Below are 13581 nucleotides of genomic sequence, written 5' to 3' on the forward strand. Positions count from 1 at the left end.
CCATGCAGACACACACAGCTACGCAGACATACAATGACACAGCCACAGCGCGATACACACACAAAGACACACGGCCACACAGAGACACAGCCACACACAGTGACACGGCCACAGCCACACAGAACACAGCCACACAGAGACATAAAGACACAAAAACATGGAGACACAGACACAGAGGGTCACACCCACACAACGACACAGAGACACAGACACATGGTGACATAACTAGATGGTGACACAGCCCCACAGTGACACAGCCAACGAGACACACAGCCACACAGAGACACAGTCACAAAAATGGCACAGCCACACAGGCGCACAGTGACACAGATGCGCAGTGACACAGATGCACAGTGCCATAGCCAGGCAGTACCACAGCCACAGCCACAATGTGACGCACAGCCGCGCAGAGACGCACAGCCACACGCACAGCCACACAGAGACACGCAAAGCCAAGCAGATACACGCAGAGACACAGACATACGTTGACGCCGCCACACGGTGACACAGAGACACAGTGACATAGAGACACAGTCACACAGTGACATAGAGACACAGCCACACAGAGGCACAGTGACACAGAGGCACAGCCACACAGTGACACAGCCACATAGTGACACATAGAAACAGCGAAATAGCTACACACAGCGACACAAAGACATAGAGACACCACCACACAATGACTTAGCGACACAGCCACAGAGTGACACAGAGACTTTGCGACACAGAGTGACACTAAAGCACAGCCACTCAGTGCAATAAACATTGACACAGCCTCAAGTGACACAGAGACACAGTGACACAGCCAACAGCGACAGAGGCACAGGCACACAGAATCACAGCCACACAGAGACACAGCCACACAGTGTCACAGGGACACAGAGAAATAGCCACATTGAGTCACATCACCACAGAGACAGAGTGACGCTGAAACACAGGCACACAGTGAAACCGAAGCACAGGCACATGGAGACACAGGGTGGGAATCACTCACTGACACAGAGACACAGCAACCAAGAGAGACAGCCACAGGGAGACAAAGAGACACCGCCACAAAACCGCAGAGACACAGACACACAGTGACACATAGAAACAGCGACACAGCCTCACATTGATGCAGCCACACAGTGAAACAGAGACACAGAGACACGCGGACACAGAGACATAGCCATAGAGAGACACAGTGACGCAGCAACATAGACAAACAGCCACACATGGTGTAAGCCACCCAGCAGCACAAAGACACAGCCACACAGCGATACAGATACATGGCCACACAGCGGCACAGCCACACAGTGACAGTGACACAGAGGCACAGACATAGAGAGACACAGTTATGCAGCCACACAGTGACAGAGTGAAACAACCAAACAGTGACATAGAGAAACAGTGATACAGCCACACAGTGACACAGTTACACAGCCACAAAATACTACAGAGACGCATTGACACAAAACAATAACATTAAATCCTCTGTGGAGACAAAGTGGAGACGATGGGAAAGTTTAAGGCAGGACCATGAAGGTAGAATTGAGAGGAGAGGCTGCGGAGAAGGACCAGTGTCAAAGTGTCACAGATGGACAGAACGTCATGTGAGACTTTGACCACGGCTGTCTGTCTGTGCTGTGGTTAGCAGAGAGGCTCAATTGCTGGCGGGAGAGGACAGAGCGAAACTGGGAAGCCATGACTTGTTGCTCAGTGGTCTGAGTGGTCCAATTCGTTGCTCAGTGGTCTGAAGCTTTGAATGTGGTGATTCTCTGCAGGGTTTACTGTTATTGTTTGTATCTGTAGTTTTAATGGGACGCTGCAGTTCCTCTTCTGGTCCATGTTCGGCATGGAGGAACCTAAATCAGTGGACCTCTCACAGTTCATGGTCGCTGAGGTTGTCGGTCGTGTTCTTTATGGGATCTTCACCATCGTAATGGTCATTGTTTTGCTGAATATGTTGGTGGCCATGATCACAAATTCCTTTCAGAAAATTGAGGTAAGTTGATCAATTGGTGAGCGCGTTACAACGGATCTTATTCTCTGCAATCAGCTGCTTGGTCTAACTGGCTTCACAAATCTTTAACATCTTAAAATCTTAAAAGGCACTTGAAAAGAAAAAAATTGCAATATGGGAAAAGGGCAGGGGTCGGGTCGCTCTTCCAAAAGGTCGGCACAGGTACAATGAGCCGAATGGCCTCCTTCCATAATATTCCATGATTCTAAGATGGAATTTTAGCCCTGAAATGCACACGTAAATTCCACCAGTGGGTTTTATACATCAAGCAATGTACAGAGATGTTCAGAGGTAAAGCAACACATACAGAGGTATGAAAGGTTATTATTAAAAACATAGACATGGTCAGCATGGGGGAACCTATTTGGCACATCGCTTCCACACGGATTTAGGTTTAAACTATTTCTCTGGCATTTTAATTTTCTGAATTTGGTAATTTTTTAAATACTGTATAGTCTTAATTTCAAAGATATTTTACTCTAAGCTCTCTTAAGGACTAGAAGATTTGCCAATTCCATGTGGAATTTAGTATGTATTTAAGTTAACATTTCTCATGCCAATTCCACAATTTCATAGACTTTAGACATCAAGGGAGGACATCTCAAAACCCTTTAAGGATTTCCTGGAAAGTTTAGTGACTCTGTATTTTGAAGGCAACGAATAGATTGTTACAAGTGGGGATAAAGATAAGAGTCAAGGAAAGGAAAGGCACAGACGTGACTCTGGTGTTTATACAGAGCTATTGAATAACAAGACATTACATTAACACATTGCCTTTCAGGTCGGAAAGACACGCCAAGGCGCTGGACAGTCAGGGATTTGGATCGAGCTGAGGGTTGGGAGTAGGAGGGGTGGAGGGCAGGCTGGGTGGGTGTAGGAGGGTGACTGAAGGCACGGTCAAAGAGATGGGCCTTAAAGAGGTGAGGAAGGGAGCGAGATGAAGGGACTGTGGGATGGAGTTCCCAAGGGTGGGGGAAGAGAGGCTGAAGGCCCGACCACCGATGATGGGGTGGGCCGGGCTGGGGACGTAGTAAGGAGTGATAATGATTGTGTGGGTGTGGGTGTTAGCAACTGCTAAACTGCAGGAAGGAAGTTGTTGAATGCCCAGTCATGTGGTTCTCATCATGCGTTGCTCCACAGGATGATGCAGACGTTGAATGGAAATTTGCTCGCTCGAGGCTTTACCTTTGCTATTTCCGGGAGGGGCTGACTCTGCCAGTTCCCTTCAACATCATCCCAACACCCAAATGTTTGTTTTATCTACTTAGGTAAGAAGCTTTCAGTTTGCTGCAAATCAGATATTTTACATGTTTAACGAGAAACATGCAAAACAAATTGATCACTGTAATTGTGCGGGACAGAAAGATAAAGATATTGGAAGGGTAGGTGAGCAGGGTCACTTTGAGGCACAGATGTTGGTTCTGTACTTCAATATGGAATCGAGTCACCTCTCTGTGGCAGTGTTGGAAGGGGTTGAGCACATATGAAACGACAAGGTGCCATCTGACGACCAGGGATGTTAAACACTAAACCACGATTCCATAAGTGAAATAGGGCTGAAAATGTCAGAGGTAACTGCATAGCCAGGAGTAGCCTGTAGCCTGTCTGCCACTAAGCCGCTAACACTCGAGCAGAGACTCCCAACGGAGCAAGCTGGGAACGGAGTGATAACTCTACAATAGGAATTTGGTGAGAGTGGGAATTCAGGTTAACGGGAAAGGAGACGCAGTATAGACGACTTTCGCATCGGGAGGACGTCTGAAAGTGCTTCACATCTTCTCTCTGAAATCTCCCTCCTCTTCCATTCCTCTCTCACCTCTTTCCTCCTATCTCTCAAACCATTATTCACTCGGCTGAGGCTCTGTCTAACCTAATAAGACTATGAGTTCTATCCACACTCTCTCCAACCCCCCCCCCCCACCCCCAGAGTTGTCTCCTCTAGGCCCCTCAACGCTGATTGCTTGCTCCAAGTCTCAGCGTGCGCATTTTGGTTGTCATTGTCACCAATCCGAGGCAACCCTCCCCACCCTCCACTAATCGACCTCTGTCCTTCTGTCCCACTATCCTCCTCACCTCTCTCCTGGTTTCTTCCACCTCCTCCATGTGCTCCAGCCTGGGCATCCTTCGCCATGCTCATCACGCTCTGAGACACCCTCCGGCGTGGAGGGCGCTATATAAATCCAAATTGTTGATGTTGTTGGCACGCTCCGGTTTTCCCAGAGGAGCCAGCCCATCTGCCCCATCGCCAACTCTCCGCAAGACCCTTCACTGCCTCCAGAAGGGAATACCCCTTCTCTCACCCAGATCCACACCATTCCCAACACTCTCCTACCCCCCAACTTAGATCCCTACAGTCATTTTTCCCTACAATCTGCAACCCTCCCCAAGCACCTCCCTCCTCAGTCCCTCCACTCTTTCTCTTCAACGCCCCTACCTGGAAACAGTCAGCCAGAGGAGTAGGGAGATAGACCAACGTGGTTTCAAAGATGAAGGCCAGCCCACCATCAGAAGGGTTGGCATGGGGGGAGTGTGGTGGAAAGTGTAGCTGGGGTTGGGGAGGCTTTGATGAGAGGGATGGGGCATATCTTATTATAGATGTGTATATTGACGTCCTCAGGCTCAAAGAAACCTGGCTGTTCCCCGATGCCCCCGTCCGTTGTCATTGATATCACTGTCACGCAAGGTTTCCCGCTGCTTGTCCAGCAATACCTGTTAGGGCTTCGGCCGTAGGGTTAACAGGAGCTGAGTGGGAGGATTCCCTGCCTCCAGGTCTGCCCTTCCAGGTCCTGCCGATGGGCTGGGCTGCGCTGTCTTCAGCAGTGCCCTGGAATACTGCGGACCCACCTGGCTCAGGAATCGGACGACAGACCATCGCAGAGGACTGGCTTGGTTCTGACATTCCGTTGCCAAACGTGTCACCTTAGAGCCGGTTCGGCCCGAAAGAGACCCCACTTACCTGTCCCCAAAGGAGGAAACTTAAACGAGCAAATAGAAACCACACAAATATGAAACTCTCAGAAATATGGTTTGGAGTCTATTGTGAAGAATATTCACAGATATTTGGTTAACCAAACAATAAAAGATTTTTTTGAGTAAATGACAACCTGATGCAGTAAATATTTCCTCATCTCTCGGTAAATTGTCTGTCAAATATTGATATTCTTGTTTTAATTTTTATTAAAGATTTAGAACCGTTGCCTTTTAATCATATTTGTTTTATGTTAGGTGGATTTTGCGAGGATTGTGTTGTATAAAATCCGCAAAACAGGACTACCCTCCACTGCCCACCTCTATTGTAAGTACTGAAACAATTCATACAATTCCACAGTGAAGAACCAATTCAGTTTTTCTCTGTGTCCTTAGAGCACTTGTCCCAGAAGTGTAAGGGCCAGGGTTCAATTCCTGGGCAAGCCGAAACCTTTGGCAAGATTCCTTACTCCACACGCACGCATCTATTTACCCAGCAGTGAGTAGAAACCCAGTTGTTAGATGAATGGTGTTTCACTTTCCGGGAGTTACAATCCCTTCAAAAATATAAACAAATAATAATAATAATTTGGTAACTAAATCCACTGCAGAACACAATTGGCTGCTGCGTTTCTCCCACAAAATCTATATCTATCTATTCACGTTACAATATATTCTGTGAAGCGCTTTGAGGCGTCTGGAAGAAGTGATAAGGTGCTATAACAAATATAAGGATTATTATTTATTATCATTTCAACTATATCCGTGTATCTCTATCTTTATCTCCATGTGCTATAAGATTTCCAATATTGTTTTATGTGACACCAAATTAAATGTGTTATTATAAATCTCTGAAAAACACAACCATTCAATTTCCTTTCTCTATCCTCTTTTAATTCTACAAAGGTTTGAACACGGTTATGTATGAGATGACTTTCAGTTGTCGGATGGTCCTCACGCTATATGAGTGCAAGTTGTTACGGACCAGCGATTAAGTCGTATTTCTCCAATTACCTCCAAAACATCTGTAATGTGCTTGGAGGGGTGTTCCCTCATCACTTAGCGTCACTTTGTGCGTTCCTGTAGCTTAGTGGTTAGAGCACTCGTCTTGCAAGTGAGAGGACTTGAGTTCAATTCCCAGGCACGGCGAAAAGTTAGGCAAGTTTCCTTACTGCACACCCCTCTGTTTACGTAGCAGTAACCCAGTTGTTAGTCGACTGTTGGATCACTTTTCGGGGAAATAATCCCTTAAGGGAAAATTATAATTTGGTAACTCAATCCCCACTCTTATGCATGACTGTCTGCAGCGTTCCACCCACAAAATATAGTCAATCACTTTACAGTATATCCTGTGAAGTGCTTTGATCATCTCAAAAAACGTGATAAGGCGCTATATCAAATGCAAGGATTATAATTTTATTTTTCCTCAGCCCAATGTTCCTATGCAAAGTGACAATTTCCGTGCGGAGAAAAGAGCATCTTATCGACTCCAGGTCATTAGTACATTGGTTCACAGATACATCGAGCAATCCAGGCAAGAGTTTGCAGAAAAACAGAGGAAGGGTGAGTGTTGTGTCAGGGTGTCTCTCTTGACATTCAGTGTGTGACTTTCAGGCACATGTTGGTGAGTGTATGTGAGATATGAACGTGTGTGAGAGATTTATGCAAGTTTCCTTACTCTGCACCCAGCAATAAGTAGGAACCCCTTGTTAGCCGATTGGCGGATTGCTTTCAAGGTAATAATCCCACCAAAAATAATAATAATTTGGTCACTCAATCCACAACCGCTTCTTGGACACTGCTGTGTGCATCGGCTGCCGTGTTTCGCCCACAAAATTACAGTCACTACACTTTACGGTAATTCAGCAAAGCACTTTAAGACATCTCAAAGATGCAATAAGGCGCTATTTCAAATGCAAGGATAATTAAGCGTGTGCGAAACATAATCAGTAAGTGTGCGCGAGACAAGTGTGCGTGAGTGATCATTAGCAAATGTGTTTCTTCCATTTTCCTGGGCAAAAAATCCTCCTGATGTCTGAGGGATCTTTGTAACATTTGCCACCTTTGCAAAAGCAGTCAGTGAAGCACTAGAATCCTACAGCAGAGAGGCCATCGTGCCTATGCCAACTCTTTGAAAGAGCTGCCAACTCGTCCCATTCCCCTCTCGAAACCCCTCATAATTTTTATTTTACTTCTTTACTTCTCTGCATATTGTGTACTGCTTTTGCTTTTGATCCGGAGCTGGTGGAGGCAGGAGTTGGGAAGGCCGACACGTAGGCTCACCTCGACTGGAGCGTTCAGTGTTATTACTCTTATTGAGTTACACATCCTGAGGTGGCTCGTGAAACAGAAAATCCAGTCAGAGTGACTCGTACTATTTACTTGAAACAAGGGCAGCAAGAGAGCTCAGCTTTCATCAAACCTGTTGGAGGAGTCCTGTAGCTTAGCAGTTAGAGCCCTCATCTCAAAAGCAAAAGCGAGACGACCTGAGTTCGATTCCCAGGCAGCGCAGTACGTTTGGCAAGCTTCCTCACTCCACAGGTAATAATCACTTTTAAAAAAAAAAGTGCCCACAAAACACACAGTCACTACACTTTATAGAATGTACAATTAAGTGCTTTGAGAAGTCTCGAAGAAGTGATAAGCGCTTTGGGATGTCCTCCCGACGTGAAAAGCGCTATATCAAATGCAAGGATTATTATTATTAAGGTACTATATCAAATGATAGAATACAATCATATGATATATAATATATAGTCACAGAAGGAGACCGTTTGGCCTATCGTGCCTGTGGAAACGTTGGAAGAGCTACCCAATCAGTCCCCACTCTTTCCCCATACTCCTGCAAAATTTTCCTCTTCAAGTGCCTATCTAATTCCCTTAAACATTGAATATATTTCCACCATCCTCTCAGGCTGTGCATTCCAGACCTTAACAACTCTCTGTAAAAAAAAAAAAAAAAAAAAATCTCCTCGTCTCTGGTTTTTTGCCAATTATTTTCAAACTATGTGTCCTGGTTACTGACCCAAGTGCCAGACGAAACAGTTTCTCCTTGCCTGCTCTATCAAAACCCCTCATAATTTTGTGCACCTCTGTTAAACCTTAACCTTCTGCTCTATTTAGCTCATGGAGTCCTGTAGTTCAGTCCTGTAGCTCAGCGATTAGCGAACTCGCTTCGCAAGCGAGAGACCTGGGTTTGATTCCCAGCAGGGCGAAATGTCGTGCAAGTTTCCTGACTCCACACACACGCCACGCCACAAGCAGTATGTAGGAACCTGGTTGCTGGCGGATCGCTTTTCCGTGGCTGATAATTCCTTCAAAAAAAATAATAGCAATAAATTGGTCACTGAATCCACAACTGTTTGTGGGACGGACGCTGCTGTGCGCCTTTGGCTGCCGCGTTTCCCCCACAAAATATAGTCAATTCACTTTCAGTGTATTCTATGAAGCGTTTTAAGACTTCTCCAAACGATAATTACGTGATAATTTGGTGTTGTGGTTGTTCACAGACCTGGGAAACCGTATCACAGACCTGAGCACATTTGTCGGACGCCTTCAGTCTGAAATCAAACACCTGCGACAGAGCATGGCTTCCGGAGGCTCTGCCGGGAAATCTAACGAAGCTTCCAGCGTTTTGGGGAAATATATCCTGGGAGCGCGCAATCGCTTCCAAGATCCCGAACCTGAATCCGTGTCAAACTCAGACTCCGGATCCCGGAAAACTTCCTTCAAGATCACAGTCCATCAGGATTGTGCGGAGGAGCAAATCGCAGCTGCCACCGGAGAGAGCGATGATGATTCTTCAGATCAGACTGACCAAGGATTGGGTACCGATCAATCATCACCCAGTTCCGACACCGCTTTCCCAACTGAGGAATGTTCTGAAGAGGAGAAATAAGGCCGAAAATCACGCTTTATGATGTCCAATAAATAAATTAGCTTATTTTAAAATCAATTAAAAAATAATCCCCTTAGAGTAAAGATAAATTAACAGTGGTATTTCAAAGCATAACTGCAAACTAATCTTCTGTAATATTCATTATTATCTTAGAATCAAGAAGACGATATAATCTTTAGACAAGCTGCAGAGTTGTGATTAAAGTATATTATTTTTTGAGGGCTAATATTTCTCCAGATATTAATTCTTCACAATATGATTTATATTTACGTCGGGAGTACATTCCATTAATTCATGAGAGGAGACAGTGGCAATACAAATAAAGTGCTATTTTGTTATGTTTGTGCACAAATCGAATAAAATGACAATATAATCCACATTTTTACATTTTATTCCACAAGCAATTGCCATTTTAATTCACTCGAGATTTTGACACAAACTCCACATATTTTTGCAGAAATCGCCTCAAATGTAACTTTACTCCACATTTATACTGAAATCATTTGAAATGTTATTCCAGTCGACATTTTTACAGATATTCCACGGAACGTATTTGGGCGGTATGTTAGTGCAGAACTCGTATTACTTTACACCACATCTATTCTGAAACGGCCAATTTTTTTTTACGGGTCAAAATTTCTACCAGTTTACGCTAAATTCGACACCGCAGTCTTTTAAACCATTTCAAAAGGTTGTGTGCTTGCGCTCGGGTTTTCTCGGGAAAGGTTCTGTCAGGATTTCCTGAGGACTGTTGTGACTGTTCGGATCTCTTTCCGAACAACAGTTGGGGAGACTCCTGAGAAAGCCAATAACGTGCAGATTGGCCTCAAACTCACGCTGTGACTGTGACTGTGACTATGGCTCTCACATTGAATCTCTTTCCTTGTCCTTTTATTTAGTTAACGCTTCCTGTCCTCTCGCTCCCCGTCTCTCTCTCGCTTTCCCACTATGTTTCTGTGCAAATTGATGTCAACGTTTCTGAATGTTTGTGAATCACATGAATTATCGTTTTACTCCATGATTGAGCGCTAAACCACTGGAGGTTTGATTTCACGTGACATTTTTATGCAAATTCCATAAAATGTGCGTGTCTGCGAAAATCGTACGAAATATCATTTTGCTAAACATTTGCACATTAAACCACTTGAGGTTTGATCTCAATCAACAGTCCGATAGAAATTCCGTGAAACGTTATTTTGGTGAATGTTTGTATAAAAATCAGAACAATTATACTCTACAATTCGACTTGAAATCACTTTGCAATTTTTACTCAATAATTTTACAGAAATTCCATGAAACGTTATTTTGTATGAAATTCAGATCAATTTATCATTGATAAATTGTACATTTCTATTTCAAGCCACATTGTAATTTTATTTTACTCGACAATTGTATATTAAACCATTGGAGATTTGATAGCACTGACATTTTTTGCAGTAACATCCATTAAACGTTATTTTCATGCACGTTTGTATGAGAATCGTATTACTTTTATGCTTGAAACCACTTTGCAATAATATTTTACTCGACATTTTTACAAATATTCTCTAAAAACTTATTTTTGTAAATGTTTGTGTGAATATCGTATGATATAACACTTTACTCAATATTTAGACAGATTTGACAACACTGGTTTTTTTCCCCCAGAAACTCATTAAAAATCTATTTTCGTGCATGTTTGTGGGAAAATCGAATTGGTCATCATTTTCCTCAACATTTGTACTTTTAACAACTTTGCAAATTCATTTAATTCAACATTTTTCCAGACATCCCATGAAAAGTTATTTTTCTGATTGTTTGAGGGAAAATTGAATTTACGGAATATTTTACCCCACATTTACACATTAAAGCACTCGCCTTTTTTGCAGAAATTCCATGTAACGTTATTTTTGTGACGATTTGTGCGAAAATTGTCTCAAGTAGCATTTCAATCCGCAGTGGTACATTAAACCACTCGCCTTTTGTGTTAAAATTCCACTGTGCAACGTTAATCGTGGTGTATGTTTGTGCAAAACTCGTATCAAATAACATTTTACTCCACATTTGGACATTCCAGGCAGGGCAAAACCTTGGGCAAGTTTCCTTACTCCACACAGAGCCTAAGACGTGAAAAGCGCTATATCAAATTGAAGGATTATTATTATTATTATTATTATTATTATTATTATTTAAACCATTAGAGATTTTATAGCATTCGCCTTTTTTGCAGAAATTCCATTGAACGTTATTTTGGTGCGTGTTTGGGCGAACATCGTAACCAATATCATTTTATCATTGATATAACACTACTCAATATTTCTCTATCTCTCTCTATCTGTCTCTCTCACTCTCTGTCTCTCTATATCTCACTCTCTATATCTCACTCTCTGTCTCTGTGTGTGTCTCTCTGTCTCTCTCTCTCTGTCTCTCTCTATGTCTCTGTTCCTCACTCTCTGTCTCTCTCTATGTCTCTATATCTCACTCTCTGTCTGTCTCTCTCTCTCTCTCTCTGTGTCTTTCTCTATGTCTCTGTATTTTACTCTCTCTGTCTCTCTCTCTCTCTCTCTGTCTCTCTCTATGTGGACTTTATGGAGTCCTGTAGCTCAGTGGTTAGAGCACTCGCTTTGCAGGCGAGAGACCTGGGTTCAATCCCCGGCAGGTCAGGGCGAGGCCTTGGGCAAGTTTCCTTACTCCCCACAGAGCCTAATAATAATCCCTCCAAAACAAAACAATGATAAATTGGTCATTTTTGGTCTACGACTGTTTGTGGGACATTGCTGTGCGCAGTTGGCTGCCGCGTTCGCCCACAAATATACAGTCAATTCACTTTGCAGAGTGAAGCGCTTTGGGACTTCCTCCCGACGTGGAAAGCGCTATATCAAATGCAAGGATTATTATTATTATTATTATTTTACTCCCACGTTTCTACATTAATCCATTTGAGATGGTACTTCTCAATCCGCAACCACCGCCTCTCCTCTCATCTAAACCTCCACCACCGCCTCTCCTCTCATCTCAACCTCCACCACCGCCTTCTCCTCAATTGGTTCCGATGGTACCTCTCACACCGCCTCTACTTCTGCTCCTCAAAAGACTTCTCCTCTCGCCCCCGGACCGTCTCGTGTGGCGTTCCTCAGGGATTAAAGTGATAACTGTCCTGAATTGCACACAAACATGCACGTAAATAATGTTTCGTGGAAGTTCTGCAGGAAAGTCAATGATATTCGATCTGATTTTCACATCAATAAATTTTCATGGCATTTCTATAAAAATGTAGATATCAAATCTCAATTGCATTAATGTGGAGTTAACATTTGATACGATTTTCGCACAAATACGTATGAAAATAATTTCATTGCATTTCTGCAAAAAATCGAGTGATTTTATGTATAAAACGATATTTCATTCGATTCTCAAACAAACGTCGTTTAATGAAATTTCTGCACAGAAAGGTGAGTGCTTTCTCATCTCAAGTGGTTAATACGGAATATAACGATATTTTCGTTTTTGTTTTCGTTTTCGTTTTTTCAATGCTTTTTTAAAAAAATGAGTAAAATATAATTGCAAAGTGGTTTCAAGTAGAAAGGATAGTAGAAAAGTAACATGATTCTCACACAAACATGCACGAAAATAACTTTTAATGCATTTTCCACACAAAAAAGGGCAGTGGTTTACAAAAAGAAGATTACATTTGTGTGGTTTAATATACAAATGTCGAGTAACATAAAATTGCAATGTGGTTTCAAGTAGAAATGTGGAATACAATGATAAATTGATCTGAATTTCGCACAAACATACACCAAAATGACGTTTCATGGAATTTCTGTAAAAATATCGAGCAAAAAAAATTGCAAAGTGCTTTCAAGTCGAATTGTGGAGAACAATGATAATTGTTCTGATTTTCACAGAAATATTCACCAAAATAACATTTCGTGGAATTTCTATCGGACTGTCGAAATAAAACCTCAAGTGGTTTAATGTATAAATGTGTAGTAAAATAATATTTCTTACGACTTTCGCACAAACACGGAGCAAAATAACATTTTATGGAATTTGTACAAAAATGTCGACTGAAATCAAAGTGGTTTAATGTTCAAATGTGGAGTAAAACGATAATGTATACTATTCCCAAACAAATACGTATGAAAATAACGTTTAATGTAAATTCTGCAATGCTGTCAAATCGCTAGTGGTTTAATGTACAAATATAGAATAAAATATTATTTCTTTTGATATTCACACAAACAATTACAAAAATAACAATTCATGCAATTTCTGTAAAAATGTCGAGTAAAATAGAATTGCAAATTGCTCTCAAGTAGAAATGATAATGGAGAACAATGATAATTGATCTGATTCTCAGAGAAACATACACCAAGATAACGTTTCATGGAATTTCTGTAAAAATATCGAAGTAATTCCACATGGATTTCGTCTTAAATTCCACCCTTCCAACTTTCAACCCACCCCCAGGATCACAGACACCTCCGCCAAACTCAACGCTCTTCTGATCACCGCTCTCGTCGCTTCATGAGATCCACTCTCACCGGGCGGGGACGCCACACGTTATCGCAGAACTGCCCTCGTCCTCAGTTCTAGTTTCATCCATCGCCTCATGTGGTGCTTCAACAAAGAACTGCTCCTTTTTCTCGTAGATGGCAAAGGATCGCAAACTCCAGCGATTGTTGGGTACCACTCCACCTCCTGAAACCTCCCACCCTTTGCCTTCTCCTGA

At 42.7% G+C, this 13581-nt stretch overlaps 1 protein-coding gene across 1 annotated transcript in view; it reads left to right on the plus strand.

Moving 5' to 3' along the window:
- trpc2a (transient receptor potential cation channel subfamily C member 2a) overlaps positions 1 to 8867 on the plus strand; it is a 33252-nt gene extending 24385 nt beyond the window's left edge. Inside the window, exons 9-13 of the mRNA XM_007912048.2 lie at positions 1792 to 1984; positions 3143 to 3270; positions 5228 to 5297; positions 6400 to 6532; positions 8479 to 8867. Of these exons, the coding sequence (XP_007910239.1) occupies positions 1792 to 1984; positions 3143 to 3270; positions 5228 to 5297; positions 6400 to 6532; positions 8479 to 8867 (913 nt within the window). The remainder of the gene's footprint in view (positions 1 to 1791; positions 1985 to 3142; positions 3271 to 5227; positions 5298 to 6399; positions 6533 to 8478) is intronic.
- The last annotated feature ends 4714 nt before the right edge of the window (positions 8868 to 13581 follow it).

This window comes from Callorhinchus milii, unplaced genomic scaffold (assembly GCF_018977255.1).
Source record: "Callorhinchus milii isolate IMCB2004 unplaced genomic scaffold, IMCB_Cmil_1.0 Scaffold693, whole genome shotgun sequence".
Taxonomy (NCBI): domain Eukaryota; kingdom Metazoa; phylum Chordata; class Chondrichthyes; order Chimaeriformes; family Callorhinchidae; genus Callorhinchus; species Callorhinchus milii.